Source organism: Nannospalax galili, unplaced genomic scaffold (assembly GCF_000622305.1).
Source record: "Nannospalax galili isolate Female #2095 unplaced genomic scaffold, S.galili_v1.0 scaffold388, whole genome shotgun sequence".
NCBI lineage: Eukaryota > Metazoa > Chordata > Mammalia > Rodentia > Spalacidae > Nannospalax > Nannospalax galili.
Window position 1 is genome coordinate 3,304,562 of NW_008360304.1, and position 16,905 is coordinate 3,321,466.

A 16,905-nucleotide genomic window follows, 5' to 3' on the forward strand; every position below is an offset into this window, starting at 1 on the left:
ATGTAAATCCACAAATGTATTTATAATTATAAAATGTGGTATAAAGAACAGGATGCTCTGAGAAAGAATAAACATACCTCAAAGAGAAATACATCTTTTTAAAAGCAGTATTATTGCGGAACATAAAGAAGAGTGGTAGCTGGCAAGCCATGAAAAGAGCTTTAAGTGAGAACACCAAGTATGAAGGTTTTCAATATAAAAGAGCTTGGACAGTCCAAGAACTGAAAGAAGACCAGTATGTGAGCAACACAGTAACCAGAAACAAAAGGAAGCTGGAGAGGCAACGGAGCCAGATCATTTGAGGTCTTGTGGAGATTGCTAAGGAACTTGTTTTGTATTCCAAATGCAACCAGAAGCAATCAGGGGCTTTTAACAGCAGTGTCAACACACATAATTTGATTTACATTTCTGTGGAGAATAGATTTGTTGGTAGGATTAAGGTACAGTGGTGAGAGAAACATCAGGAAATTCAAAAGACTTGCATGCAGATGGTGAGAGAAATGGAGGAAAGCATATGGACTGGAGAAATACTCTGGAGAACCCAATAAGCTCTGATAACAGATTCAAATGTGGGAGGGAAGTGAGTGAAGAAAGGACAAAAACAGTTCTAACCCTTCAAGGTTACGTGCATGTCAAACATCTTTCTTTCTGCTTTACTGAGCTGAAACGTGCATTTTAGGTTATGTTCCTTACATATACACGAACTAACTAGGTCTAATAATTGGAATCTAAGCAATTCAAAATTGTCTAAACAGAAAGAACATTTGCTATAGATTGGTTACATGTCGAACAAACCTGAAGCACTATAAAGTACTAAATAATTATAACAAAAATTAAAACTAAGAAAATGCATACCTAACTGGCGTGTGTGGAGGAACCATATTTGCCTCTTCATCAGGGTTATTTTTTCGTGGTGTTCTCTCTGTTTCAAAACTAAATGACAAGTAAAGTAATTCATACTGAAATTTTACAATTTGTGTTTGTGGGTTAAAAAAAAAAAAGCAATATTTTACCTCCTGCTACTTCAGAGCATCTCACAAAATGTTGTCAGTAAGAGAAGTCATAGGAATGGATGACCCAACTTTGCTTAAATGAAGGTTTTGTTCTCTGCGCCCCCCCATCATCATTCTTCTTTTCTTTTCTTTTTTGGTCTTTACAAGACCAAGGTCGCCCCAGCTGGCCTGGAACGGGACACTGTGTAGATCAGGCTGGACTCCAGAGTGCTGGGATCAAAAGTATGTACCACCATGCCTGGCTTTCATGATCATTCTTAAGCATGGATCTTTTTCTACTAGTTTTATAACAAAGTGGAGTACCAACCATCAATACACTATTTTCTGGAAAGTGAAAGATGTTTTCTTGCTGGTGGCATTAACAGCCAAGCTGTTTAGAATCTTAAAACATCACAGTTCAAGTTTTTCAGTGTACTATACTTTCTAAACATTTTATTTCTATTTAAATAAAATTCAAGACATTTTAATGTGGTGTGCTATGCTGGAAAGTCAGAACAGCAGTTAAGAGCACTGCCTGCTCTTACAGAGGACTTGGGTTTGGTTTCCAGCACCCGTATGGTAGCTAACAAACTTCCGTAATTCCAGGTCTGATGCCTTCTTCTGGATTCCATAGGCTTTGCAGATATGGATACACTTGCATATATGCAGGCAAAATACTTATACCCATAAATAAAAATAAATAAAAACATTTTAAAAACAGTTTAATGTGCTTAATCTCTAAATTATACGTTTTTATTTTATATTAAAATATTTCATACTAAAGAGTAAAATTAGTCTTATGCATAACTAATTAAAAATTTTTTGAAATTACTCTCAGCTATTCCTATTTTAGGATTCTCCCTGATAATTTAAGATAATTTTTATTGCAGTATTTTTTAAATGTCAAGAAGGCAATAGTAGATCAAAATAATGAAATAAAGAGACACCACCTGAGTAAACTAATTAGTTCAATCAATTTTCCCTTGGTACACATTAAATGTTTTTATTCAACTGGCTGAAAAAAAACAATTGTTATAGAACACAATTCACATTACATCTCTATTTGTTACTAAATTATATGCTTAGAATACTACCTTTTCACTATATAAAGGCATTTGAAAGCAATTTACTATAAATGATGCTTAAAGGTCACTAAATTAATCAAATCTATGCGATTTACCTTACTAATATCAATCTATATCAAAAGCATATAAATACATAAAAAATGTATCATGTGTAATACCTGTCTACAGGGTCAGTCTGAAGAGTTTTATCATGATCCAAAAAAAGTCTTGCATCTAGGTCTTTATTTTTAAGATAAAGTTCTTCATATCGTTTAGAGAGACTTTCAACCTCAAAAAAAAAAAAAAAAAAAAGAAACTGGCAGTTATTCTTTGTTAGATCTCTTAGGGAACACAAGCAGATCCCACTAAAGAACTTTTGTAAAACATATATTTAATTTGAAAACATAACTGAGTTTACATTCAACATAAGTAAGGCCTAACTGTCTAAAAGTGAACTATAGTTTTCTACATATACATTTTAACTTCAACTTTTAGGCTATTTTATATAAATATCTCACTTATTAGAATTTTGTATAGGTAGACAAGGATTATTAATGCCACAAAACAATGCTGACAACAAAAATAGGCATCACAGGTTGAGTACCTCTTACTCAACATGTTTGAAACCAAGAGTATTTTGGATTTTGAAATTTTGGGAATACTGGCATATAAAAAAATGAAGTATCTTGAGAACAGGATCTAAATATAAAATTTACTTATGTTTTAGGCTCTGTCTTTTAATTTCATGCAATCCCATTCATCAGTTCCTGAGCTACTGGAGTCTTTTTTTTTTCTTCAGAAAATCATGTCTATATCCTAAAGTGGTTTGTTTACCTATGTTTTTCTGTAGCAGTTTCAGTTTCTGATGATACATTAAGATACATTTTGAATTGATTTTTATATAGGATGAGAGCCTTGAAACTAATTTCATTTCTCTACACATTGCTGAAGCTATTTTCTCCAATACATATTTTTGTCATTTTTATCAAAAAAAAAAAAGGTCAGATAGCTGAAGCTGCATGGGTTTCATATTGAGTAACCTATTCTATTTAACCTATGTATCTTTTTTCCATGTGCCAGTATTATGCTGTTTTAGTTACCATGGCTCTGTAGATAATTTAATTTTTCTCTTCCCTGCCCCTCCCCACCTCTCTTTCTTTCTTTGTGGTTTTTGAGAGAGGGTTTTCTTGTAGTCCCAGCTGGCCTGGAACTCACAATATAGACCAACCAGGCTGCCCTTTGCTCTCCCAGAGGTCCATCTGCCTCAGCCTCCAGAGTGACAGGATTTAAAGCATGCACCACTGGACCTGACCTGGCCTCTGTAAGATAATTTGAGATGTTAATGTGATTCCTGCAGCATGAATCTTTCTGTTTAGGACTACTTTGGCTAACTGGGGGTCTTTTGAAGATTTTTTTTTTTTTAGATTTGTGACAAACATCATGGGAAATTTCATGGGGGTTGCATTAAATCTGTATTGTTTTTGTTAATACGATCATTTTCACTACATTAATCCTGCCAATCTACAAACATGAGAAATATTTACATTTTTTAGTTTCTTTTTCAAATTCTGTTTTAAAATGTTCACTGAAAAATACTTTTACATCCTGAGTTAGGATTATTCTTAGATATTTTATTTATTTTTTAAGTTATTGTGGATGAGACTGTGTCCCTGATTTCTTTCTCAGTGTATTCATTATTATACAGAAAAACTATTGATTGCTGCATGTTCATTTTATATTGTTATTTTGCTAAAAGTGTTTATCAGTTCTAAGAACTGTTTAGTGAAATCTTTAAGGTCTCTTATGTAAAGGATTATACTGTCTGCAAACAGAGCTACTGTGACCTCTTTCCTTTTTCAAATGTGTGGTGTGTATTCATGTTCACAGATGTGTGGGCACATGTGGTATGTGTGTGTGTACCCAGAGACCCACGTCTGACATCTTCCTCAGCTGTAATCTCAGCACATGGGAGGCAGAGGCAGCCAGATCTCTGTGAGTTGAGATCAGCAACTTTCAGGCAAGTCAGGGCTACACAGTGAGACCCTGTCTTTACAAAAACAAAACAAAAGAAAACAAAACAAAAAGTCTTCCTTGAATACACTCCACCTCATTTAAATGGGTCAGGGTCTCTCAACTGAACACATAGCATAACTTGCTGATATGGCTAATCTGGTTACTTTGCATGCTTAAGGGATCACGTGTCTCTACCTTCTAGTTCTTTTTATTCATTTATTTTCATTTTATTTGTTCTGCATATAAGAAAATGTACCACATGCATGCAATACCCACAGAGGCCAGAAGAGGGTGCTGGACCCCCTGGAACTGGAGGTACAGAATGTTAGCCACCATGTGGATGTTGGAAACTGAACCTGGGTCCTCTTAAAAAGCAACCAATACCTGAGTAATCTCTCCTGCCCCTTGATTCTTTTCTTATTTTAATATTTCATTTTTCTCGTCTCTTGTTCTAGTTAAGACTTTTAAAGTATGACACTGAAAAAAAGTAAAGGAAGTGAACATCCTTGTTTCATTCCTAATGTAGGTGGAAATGCTTTGAGTTTCTCCCCATTTAGTATGTTGGCTACCGTTCTGTCATACAGCCTTTATAAGAGAGGTTTCTTCTCTTCCCGAATTCTTCAGGGCATTTATCATAAAAGAATGTTGGACGTCATGAAAGGCCTTTCTGCATTTAATGAGATGACTCTGTGATTTCTATCCTTGAGTCTATTTTTGTGATACATTTATTGAATTGCATACACTGAACCATCCTTGTTGTATCCCTTGAAGCCTACTGGTCATGTGAATGATCTTTTACATGTATAATTTGGTTTACAGGTATTTTATTGAGGATTTCTATATCCATGTTCATCAGGGAGAAAGCTCTATCCTATAATTTTGTGTGTGTCCTCACTTGGTTTTGGTATCCTGATGACATTCCTTCCTTTTCTAACTTATGGAATAGTCTGAGGCGCACTGGTGAACTCAGGAGCAATCTATCTGGGCCCAAGTTTTTCCAGTTGAGTTATTACTTCTTCAATCTCATTGTTTATTACAGATCTATTTCTTTATAGACTCCAGTTTAATTTTGTGTCTAGAATTAACCATTTCTTCTAGATTTTTCAACTTATTGGAATGTTGGTTTTCAAAGTGGTTCTAATGATCTTCTAGTCTGTTGCAATGTTTCTCTTTTCACCTTTAATTTTATTGAATTGGGTCCTTCCCCTTTCTTTCGGTTAGTTTGACTAAAAGTTTGCCAATCTGGAACTTGTTTATCTCTTCAAAGACCCAATTCTGTTTTACTGATTCTTTGCCTGGTCCTGCTCACTTCCATCATCTCTGTCCTGATCTTTCTTTCTGTCTGTCTGCTGATTTCACTGTCAGTTTGGCCTGTTCTTGATGTTCTAAAAACTTGAGGTACGTCATTAACTTATATGAGTTTTGTATGATTTTTTTTTTATGTAGGCATTTTATAGCTACACAATTACCTCACAGAACTGCTTTATTGTACCCCACAAGTTCTGGTATACTATGTTTCCACTTTCATTTCATTCTAGGTATTTTACATTTTCTTTGATGATTCATTTATTGCTGTTGCTAAAGCTCCATAACTTTGTGTACGTTCTATAGTTTAGCTTGCTCTCAATTCCTAGTTTTACTCCACTGTGATCAGACAGAATATAAGAAATTATTACAGTTTTCTTATATTTGTTAAAAGCTACTTTTGTGTCCTAAAATGTGTTCAATTTTCTAATATGTTGCTAAGATGGTATATTCTGTGGTGCTTGGGCAAAATATTCTGTAGGTATCTGTTAAGTCTTCATCTCTAATACCATTTTTCTGATTTTTGCTCCAGATGGACTCTTTATTAGTGAGAAGCAAGTACTAATGTTACCCACTGTTTTTGTGTAGGGTTTAATATGTGTCTTTCCAAACCTTATGAAATTTTGGTTTACCAATGTTTAGTGTGTACATCTGCTTAGAACTGTAGTGCTGTTTGGATGGATTGTTCCCTTAATCAGCACAAAGTGACCATCTTTATCTCTTTTACTTTTGGCTTGCAGAATATTTTATCAGATATTAGTATCACCATACCTTTATCGCTTTCTAGTTCCATTTGCTCAGAATATCTTTTTTCAGCCTTTCACCCTAAGGCTCTGCTTGTCTTTGCCAGTTAGATGTTATTTCTCATAAGCAACAAATATGTGGGTCTTGTTTTATAAACCCAGTATGTTAGCCTGTGTCTTTTGATTGGGGATTTGAGACTGTTAACATTCAGTTATTGCTAAAAGGTATGTACTCCTGTACTTTTGTTGCTTTTGTAATGTTTGGTCTCTCCTAATCCTATTTGCTTATTTACTGTTCTAATGAGGTTTCTTTTTTCCTGTAGCCTCATGGATGAGTCTATATTTCTCTAGTGTATAGGATTCCTTGAAGTATCTTCTGTACTGTTGGTTTAATGGTCATAGACTTCTGTAATGTTTATCATGATTTTTTTCCCTTCAATTATGAATACGCTCAATATAGTCACCTAGGTTGGCACTTGCTGTCTTTCAGAGCTTGAAATTCTTATACTATGTCCTCCTGGCTTTAGAGTTTCTTTTGCAAAGTCTCCTGATACACTGATTGATTTTCTTTTAGGAAATGTAGTGCCTTTCTCTTTCAGCTTTCAATAGTATTTCTTCCTTCTCTGTACTTAGTGTTTAACTATAAATGATATGGGGAGGTTCTCTGATAGTCTTCGTGATTTGGCATTCTAAATGCTTCTAAAATCTGGATGGCCATCTCTTTCCTTTAACAAGATATTGTCTGCTATGACTTTACTGACTATATTTTCTATGTCTTTAGCTCTTCTCTGTCTGTGATTAATAGAGTTGGTCTTTTAATGGTGTTCCATAGAGCTTGTATGTTCTGCTTGTACCTTATTTATCTTTCTGTATAAATGTTCTAATTCATCTACCTTGTCTTCAAGGCTTTCTGGTGAATTTTTATTTGCTTTACTAAGGTTTCCATTTTCACATTATCAATTTGGTTCTTTTCACAGCTTCATTTACCTATCTTGTATTAACTTTGTTTTATCCAGCTATTTGCTTGTAGTGTTCGCTTTGATTTTGTTGAACATTCATATAACCATTTTTTAATTCTTTGTCTAGGATTTCATTTAATTCACTTTTATCAGAATTCATTATTGTTGTTTAGTAATTTTCAAAGGAATCATCTCACCTTTACTTTTCATGTTTCTTGTGTTTCTGTTCTAGTTTCTTTTTGATTGCCATGACAAAACACTCTGACCAAAATCAGCTTTGGGAGGAAAGGTTTTATTTGGCTTACATCTCCCAGGTCTCAGTTCATCACTGAGGGAGCCCAATGTAGGAACTCAGGGCAGTAACCTGGAGCACAGGATGTGGAGGACTGCTGCTTACTGGCTTGCTCCCCTGGCCCCTGCTCAACCTGCTTTCTTATACAACATAGGCCCATCTGCCCAGGGTGGCACCACCCACAGTGGGTTGGGCCCTCCCACATCACTCAATAATCAAGAAGATGCCCCACAGACATGGCCACAGGCCAGTCCAATGGGGGTAACTCACTAATTGAGACTCCCTTTACCCAGGTGTGTCAAGTTGACAACTAAAGCTAACCAGCAGTTTCCATGTTGGAATTTACACATCTGGGAGTAGATCATTGATTGAATTTATTTTAATCACCTGATGTCTTTCAGTGGAAGAATTTGTAATGTTCAAGTAGGACTAGACTGTAGTGCAGTTTAGGTGATGTTTCTACCCACTGGACTTGGGAGTAGCTCAGTAGCTAATCCCTCAACTTACATGCTCAGGGCATCAAGCTCAATCTCCAGTTCTACTCAGAGTAGAATATTAACTGCAAAAGTGACCACAGATGATGACAACACCCACTATGAAAATACAGTAACAGCCAATTAAAAACAGCCACCTCTTTAACTCCACTAATTCTAGGGTAATAAATAAGAAGGACAGTATTGTGTGTAGTAATATATTAGTCACTAAGGGTAGGAATGGGAAGGAAATAAAAAGAGAAAGACTAGTTACTCATATAGAGCATCAAAGGGAAAATGGAAAAGAAAATCATGGGAGAGAACAATAGAGACAAAGGAAGGAGATAAGGGAGCTCCAGCTAGAAGGAGAATGAAAAAAGAAAGATAAAAACATGTCAAGAGGCAACGTAAAACAACCCCAGCACAGGAGGCTGAGGCAGGAAGACCTCATTCCAGTTCAGCTTGTGTTCCTCGATAAAGTCTAGCCAAAAAAGAACAGGGAGGCAGAAGGCAGAGCAGAAAATTAAATAACAGAAGCATAACAGGGAAGGAAAGAGAACTGGGCAGGGGTGCAGAGACTGTATATGCTCTCTTGGACCTAGGTATGGGTACCTGGCCTGCCTCTGTAGTCCCTCACCTGGGTACAGACATCAGTCCCATCTGTGTGGTTCCCTCCATGGGCAAGGGTGCCAGACCTGCTTCTGTGCAGCCCTTGGCACAAGTGCTGTTGCTGGACCGACAGGATCCAGTATTTTAGCAATCCATCTCAGTCTGTGGCTTATAAGAGATTTCCACCTCCCAGACATTGTGTGGTTCTAATTCAGTTTTTCCCCACTAGTCAGAGGAACTCCACAGGCTATCTTTCAACATATTGTCCCATGACACTTGCCCTGGATTCCTAGATTAAGTAGTACAAGGAGGGACTTTTTGGTCTCAAAGCTGCTTAGCCACTGACTCAGCAGGAATAGTTTTAAACCTGCCACTGCTCTAGTTCAATGCCAAGATGAGAGGATTTTCCCTGCACTGCCCCTTTCCACCTCTCTTAGATGATCCATTACTTAAAAGCACAGTGTGAGTTTCTGAGGCTATCTTAAGGCATGGTTATGACCCTCTGCAGTTGTATTCCCTCACACTTTAGAGTAAGCACTTCCCCAATCAGAGCTGAGCCCTCCAGAAAGGACTACGGACCACCTCTGGTTGTGTTTTACAGTTTCGGTTCTTTGCTATTAAACCTAGTGCTTATCCTTCACAGTCCACTTCATATGATTTATTCCACAGTGACTCTAGCATTCCATCATGGGTGCCAACTGCCATCTTCAGGATGCCTGTTTTTTTTTTTTCTTTTCTTCCTTTTGGAGTCAGAGTCTTACTACATACTATGGGTTGGCCCTAAACAAACTCAAGATCCTCCTGTCTCTGTCTTGATTACAGGTATACATTAGCATTCCTGGCTCATCCAGTATTCCATTTCTTTACCTGCCGTCCCCACCAGCACCTTAAGGACAATGACAGTTCATCCACATTATCTACATAACCCTTGGCACATAGTAAGCACTCAACAAATACCTGCTGAATTAGTAAATCAATTCAAGAACTACTACCACTCCAGGTGACAGAATCAGCAATCTATCTAATTACCTGCCTTTTGATGAAATGATGTTTTTTATAATTTGAATATATTTTAAAAATTTGTTACCACAAAGAAAGTTTGACAACTGATTTAAGTTCTTTTCTTTGAGAAAAAAACTGATATTCAGTAAATTGATCTTAAAGAAATTTAAACAATTACCCACCCTCTTCCCCAAAGCCTCAAACCATTTTCATTGAATTTTCTTTCAAATTACCTCTGGAAGTCCATTAGAAGATACAATTCCAAGAGAATTCATAAAAGGTATAAAATTTTTGAAATAAACATTTTTCACCTGAAAAATATAACATTATAATAATATAATCATTAAAAGTAAAAGCAAAACAAAATCTAGTCTCCATCACTGCTAATACTAAAATGAAAGTTTTAACTCACATTCACTGTACATTCAAGTTAATGATACTTATTTATAACTGATTCAATTATTTACTTTGTAATATAGATTCCAGGCCCTAAAATGGAGGTTACGTGGGGAAACTGTTAATGAAATGGGATTTCTGGAAAAAAAAAAAAAAAAGCCATTGAAACCATCATTAAAAAATTGCATTTAGAAAACCTGGAGTTTTATTGCTGGCTATTCTAGTTCTGCAATGTATTATAGAATTTTAAGCAAATGGCTTTTCTTTAACACTTTTTTCCAAATAGAGTCTACATTTATTAATTTTCTTTATGAAAACTAGTGTGTGAGAATTAAGTCTAGGAAGTACTAGTTTTGTTTTCTAATTAATTCCAACTTACCTGGGATACTGAGTAGTAAATCAATGGATTAGTATAATCACCCAATAGTTAGTCATAAATGCTATATGTCAGTGTCAAGTTAATATTTTATTACTGCAATTATTTTAAGTGTTAGTTAATTAAAATAATACTTAATCTGGGGCTGGAAAGATGACTCAGGAGTTAAAAGCACTGGCTGCTCTTCCAGAGGCCCTTAGTTTGATTTCCAGCACCCACAGAGTGGCTAACAACCATCTGTAACTCCAGTTCTAGGGAATCTGGTGCCCTCTTCTGGCCTCCACAGGCATTACACACACAAGTGCACTTAGTTACATGCAGACAAAACACTCATATACATAAAATAAAATTAAGATTTAAAAAATACTAAATCCTTTTTAGTCATAGCTATATAGATTCTAAATTCTAAAAAAAAAAGTGATTCTATAAGATAAAAAAATTGTATTTATTCTACTCTTCAAAATAAAATTTTGTAAGTAGTTACAAAATCCAGGAAATCAACCAGGAATTAGAAAGAACATTTACTTCTTACTATTCATTACCTTATGGCTAAACAATGTTTAGCCAATTATTACTGGGATAGAAAGAAATTCAACCACACTTGTCAGATTATTTGCATAGGCAATTTGTGATTCTAGAGAACTGAAAAGCAAATACTTATATATAAAGTTAATATACAGATGGATGTTTATGAAATTAATAAGAATCATAGTGGTAAATCACAGGTATCTTGGTAATCATCCTAATACCTTTTAACTAGATTTTGGAAACATCCTTATTCCTTCCCAGAGTTGTCAGAAAAATTTCAAAGGCATAACATTTTACACTGTCATCTGGGAGTATGAACTGTAGAAAAAATTTCAATAAACTTGAGTTTGTACAATGAACAAGAACCTGTACTAGATGTCCCAAACACTAGCAAATGTTCTGTTAGTGATGACCAGCCAGTCTCTGGAAACGTGTTTATTCATTACTACAAGAAAGTAGAGTACATTATTTCTAAAATTCCCTTTAATTCCAACATCCTAGACTCTTGGAAAAAATAAGCAATTACTCTGTATGCATGTGTGCTCTCCAAGAAGAGAAGAATAAACATTAATATCTGGCACAGTATTAGAAAGAGTTAAAGAAAACTAAACAGAAATTTAATGTTAGGATCACTTATCACTAAAGTATGGTTCTCTTTGTAAGGTATTTTAAAACATTAGGGCTATTAGTGGCTTCAATGGAATAAAAAAATACATTTGAAAAATCACTGTCTTGATGATATACATTTAGTGATTCCAGAATGAGGGAGCTGTTCTCTTTAAAAGAAAAGTATGGAAATTAATTCTAAATATTTTGTTCCTGGAAAAAAAGAAATGGTCTAAGTGAAAAAAATGATAGAAGCATGCTCAAAATAAAAGTACACATTGTTAGAAAAACTTTACATCTACATCTACTTTAACAGTTTTAAAGAAAATGTAAGTGAAATTACCTCATCTATATTACATTCATGTTCTTTACAGAGAACTTCAATAATTCTTGTATCATTTTCTAGTTGTTTTGCTATCCGGGCACTTCTGTTCTGACCTCGCCTGGGTGTTCGAGGTGAACCATTAATGGGAATTACAGCTGTTTCTGTAAAAATGGTAAATTAGATAAGAACAATTGCACATTCCATCTTGAAAATAATGAAGTTGATCTGGGGAGTAGAGCACTTTCCTAGAATGCATGAAACCCTGGGTTTAATTCCCAGCACTGCATAAACTAGACATGGCTGTAACCCCAACACTTGGAAGATGGAGGGAGATCAAAAGTTCAATATCATCCTCAGCTATACAGTGACTTCGAGGCCAGTCAAAGATGCACAAGATAACCCTGTCCCCCCAAAAAATTTAAAATCAAATGAATCATAAAATAAAGTAATAAAGTATTATAATTATAACTAGGACAAAGAAATAATCTTGGTAAAATTCTACTACTAATTTTGCCTATTAGTCTTCATTGTTAAGATGACAATTCTACTTTCCTAATGAATATCCACTGTATGCCTCTCCCCTTTTATTTTGCAGTGCTGGTGATCAAACCCAGGATCTCTGTGCATGCTACACAAATGCTCTAACACTGAACAAAGGCCTGCCCTTGAGTACCTGCTGTAACTTATATGCTGATTTTGACACTCTTCTTTTACTCCAAATACTCAAAAAAAGAGCTAAAATATCTATAATCCCACAAATTCAGAGAAGGCCAGAAAAAGTTGATAAACTAGTAAGAAGTGTATGCTACTCAGAGTACATGATAAAAAATTTTTTTTTCTAAGCCGGCAAGATGGCTCAGTAGGTAAGGGCAGTTGCCACCAAGCCTGAGGACCCGAGTTCAATCCCTAAAACCTACATGGTAGAAGGCATGAACTGACGACTCCTGTAAGTTGTCCTCTGGCTTCCACATACACACACTCACACATAATAAGTGTAAGCATCTATCTTAAATCCTTAAAATTACTAAGCAAGTATTTAAAGGTTCAACGTCTAAATACAGTATAAAAGCAATTTTTAAAGTTTTAGCCAATTAGGGGCTGGAGAGATGGCTCAGTGGTTAAGAGCACTGACTACTCTTGCAGAATACCTGGGTTCAATTTCCAGCACCCACGTGGCGGCTATCATCCTTAACTCCAGCACCAAGGGAATCTGATGTCCTCTTCTGACCTCCACTGCATTGCATGACATGGTGCACTCACAAACATGCAGGCAATACACTCATACACATAAAATAAAAATAGAAAATAATTTTTTTTAAAGTTTTAGCCAATTATAATTCATTTAAAAGATAGTATAGGAGGCCAAGCATGGTGGTGCACGCCTTTAATCCCACCACTCAGGAGGCAGAGGCAGGAGGATCTCTGTGAGTTCGAGACCAGCCTGGTCTACAAAGTGAGTTCCAGGCCAGCTGGAACTCAATACCAAAAAATCCCCTCAAAAATACCAAAAAAAAAGTATAGGGAGCTGGAGAGCTGGGTCAGTAAGTAAAAGTCCTTACCACACAAGCCTGATGATTTGAGTTTGATCTCTGGAACCCATGTCCAGGCACAGAGAAAACACCTACTCCACAAAGCTGTCCTCTGACCTCCACTATAGCACACATGCACGTGCGCACACACATACACACACACACACACACACACACACACACACTCACGTCACCACACCATGCACACACACAAATAGTACTTACTGTTCTTAGACTCAAAGATCAACTTACAAGAAAGTGAGAAGTCAGAAGAACATGCTTAACTATACCATTGGTACAATAATCAAAATTAAATTGTGGTAAACTAAATAGGACACCAACCTGATTATCTATTTTGGTACTGGGATGGATCCTAGGGTCTTGTTCATGCTAAGCACACATCCTGTTTCTCTTTTTAATAAATAAGTATGAAGAAAAGAGAGAGAGATAGAAGAGTTTGCTTTTGTGCTATGAGTTAAACCTTGGGACTTGTGCTCTATCATTTTATTCACAGCCTAGAGAACAAAGTTTGAGAAGTATATCAACAAAGTAGAGATTTGACTTAGATTCTGATTCAATCACCCTGTAGAAAGTTTTTTTTAAGAGTTACGAGCTATCTGGTAGCATGGTACTGTTGTTACAGGTTTTTTTTTTTTTTACTCCTTCTTTTACAGATATAGAATGAATCATACCAGGATAAAGCCATATGCAAAGATGTGCTTCAAAATAATACAGTTAGGGAACTGATGGAAGATGAGGCTAGAGACTATAAGTTATCTTCTGAAGCTGGGTGATAAGCACATGGAGAATAACTACATCTGCCTCATCTGAAATTCTCCATCAGAAAAGCTGATGGAAGATTTACTACACTCAGTCAATTCACTATCTCATCCTGGGGGCTGGTTAAGAGCACTGTCTGCTCTTATAGAAGACCTGGGTTCGAATCTAAGCACCCACATGGCAACTAACAACCAACCATCTGTAACTCCAGTTCCATGGGATCCAATGCCCTCCATTGTCCTCCGTGGGCACTGCATGATAGGGGTGCACTTACATACATGCAGACATAACACTCATACACATACAATAAAAATAAATAAATCAAAAAATTCAGTATCTCATCCTGGTCTCTCTTTTCAAAGCATTTAAAGAATTAAGTGTAGATCTGAATTATCTAAAAGAACAAAGATTTCAAGCTAAATAAAGTAACCTAGTATACAAACTTTTAAAGTTACAACACTGATAAAAATAAGTGAGAAAAAGGCAGATGAAGGGAAGAAAACTTTAAAAGATTAAGAAATTTTAGAAATATATTTACTACTTTCTATATTTTTTTAATGTTTCCTGCTTTGAAGTTTACAGGAACTAAAGTTTTCTGCTTCCTCCACCCAACTGTTTAACATATTCTTAAAATTCTACTCCTGACTTCATTTTTCCATTATAATTAAACTTCAATGTTTCAGTCTCTTCAACAATGCTTTTAGACATTGTGTTATGATCTGTTTTCTATTTTTTTAGTACTTTTATTAGCACTTTCATCATTTCAGAAACAAGAAATCTGTCCATCCTTAATTACGTTTATGTTTTCTACAGTACAAAAAATTATTTCAAATGACTGCTCTTGAAGCCATGAAAGGAATCATTTCTAGTCTAAAAAGCAATACCGACTTATCTTTGCTTAATGTTATTTAACTATATTAACAATAGTTATTTTTACTTGAATACACTTCCCATCTCACCACTCGTTGAAACAGTGACAATTAGGATTCATATACATGAAAATTCAGTTACATAGCTATTACAACATCCATTACTAGTTAAAATTTTAAGTTGTAGAAACTGGAGAGATGGCTCAGCAGTTAAGAGCACTGGCTGTGTTGCAGAGGACCCAGGTTGGATTCCCAGCACCTATAATATGGCAGCTAACAACAGTCTGTAACTCCAATTCTGGGGATATAATGCCCTCTTCTTACCTACATGGGCATTGCATGACACAGATACACCTCTATACTTGTAGGCAATATACTCATACACATAAAACAGAAATAATAAATGAAAAATTTTTTTAAAAAAACTTTAAGTTGTCACTGTAGAATGGGCCACCCTTTCCTTTGCAACTTCATTCATATCTTCCTTACTTCTTGCTCTTCTTTACTGGACATATCCTACAACTTCTTCAAAGAAATACCTTTCCCTATCCTTACATACTCTTCAACACTCACTTCAAATATTAATCTTTTTATATGGTATTATTTGGCCTTCCACAGCTGAAAAAAAAACTTTACTTTTGTTTTTATTTTAATTTTGTATTTCATTATTATGATTATTATTTGCATGTACATGCATGGATTCCTGGGCACCTAGGTGCCAGGGAATATGTGTAGAGATTGGAGGCACACCTTTCAGGTGTCCATTTTTCTCCTTCCACCATATGTTCCAGGGACTGAACTCAGGTTGTTAAGCATGCACAGCAAGCACTTTCATTGCTGAGTCATCTCACTGGCCTTGTAAAAACTTTCCCGTCTCTAGAATTCCCATAACACTTGCTTTATTTTGATCCAGACCATTACCTACTACATTCTTAATTATTGGCTCAACATGTTTTATCTTTTCTTCTATAATTTATACTACTTGAAGTCTGGAATAGTTTGAATCTAGAAATGTCTAGGTCCATGTGTCAAATAAAGTCTTAGTTCCCAGTATGAAGTTATTAGGAGGTGGTAAAAATGTTAGGAGATGGAGTCTTAAGAGTTCTTAGGGTTACTAGGGGCGTATTCCTTGGAGGATAATGGGACTCCAACCATTTCCTTAATTCTATTTCACTCCCCTAAAACAAAGTGAATAATTTTACTCTACTCTGGGCTTCTACTGTGATATGATCCCTTGTCATAGGCCCAAAGCAAAGGGGCCAAATGACTGTGGACTAGAACCTCCAAAATTATGTTAAAATAAATCTCTCTATAAGCTAAACACCTCAGGTATTTGTTACAGTAAAGGAAAGCTGACCAACAAAAAGCAGAGTCCCTATCTAATTTTCTGTCATCTTCTCAATTCAGTTTTAAGGTCATACTAGACCTACAACACATTCAATAAATAACTAAAGGTAAAAGAGAAGGTGCATTACATTGCTTAAAGTACTTACTGTATGGTTCTCTGAGCAGTGCAGGAGGTGAGAACTTGATAAAATAGTCAAGTACACACAACATTAACTGAAATGAAATCACCAGATCATCTTCCATTTGTAATACTTCTCCTAAAAAAAAAAGTCACATTTAAAATTTTTCTATTATATTTACTTGCATGTGTACATGTATGCAAGCACACATTTGTGTCTGCCACAGTGTACATGTATAAGTCAGAGGACAACTTGCAGGAGTCAGTTCTCTCCTTCAACTATGTAAGCCCCAGTGATCGAATTCATGTTGCCAGGCTTGATGGCAGGCATCTTTACCCACAGAGTCATCTTGCCAGCCCCAAGATTCATATTTTTTTAAGATTTTATTTTATTTTAAATTATGTCTATGTCGGGACATGTGCATGTGAAAGCAGGCAGGCACCTGTAGGCCAGAAGAGGACATCCCATCCCTTAGGGTTGGAGTTACAAGTAGTTGAGAGCCACCTACTATGGGTACTGGGAACTGAACTCAGGTCCTATGCAAAAGCAGTACAAGCTCTTAACCACTGAGCCAAGCT

At 35.8% G+C, this 16,905-nt stretch overlaps 1 protein-coding gene across 1 annotated transcript in view; it reads right to left on the minus strand.

Moving 5' to 3' along the window:
* Rb1 (RB transcriptional corepressor 1) overlaps positions 1–16,905 on the minus strand; it is a 162,304-nt gene that overhangs the window by 94,429 nt on the left and 50,970 nt on the right. The window contains exons 6-10 of the mRNA XM_008824409.3: positions 16,355–16,465; positions 11,702–11,844; positions 9,686–9,763; positions 2,236–2,345; positions 856–933 (exon numbers count right to left, since the gene is read on the minus strand). Of these exons, the coding sequence (XP_008822631.2) occupies positions 856–933; positions 2,236–2,345; positions 9,686–9,763; positions 11,702–11,844; positions 16,355–16,465 (520 nt within the window). The remainder of the gene's footprint in view (positions 1–855; positions 934–2,235; positions 2,346–9,685; positions 9,764–11,701; positions 11,845–16,354; positions 16,466–16,905) is intronic.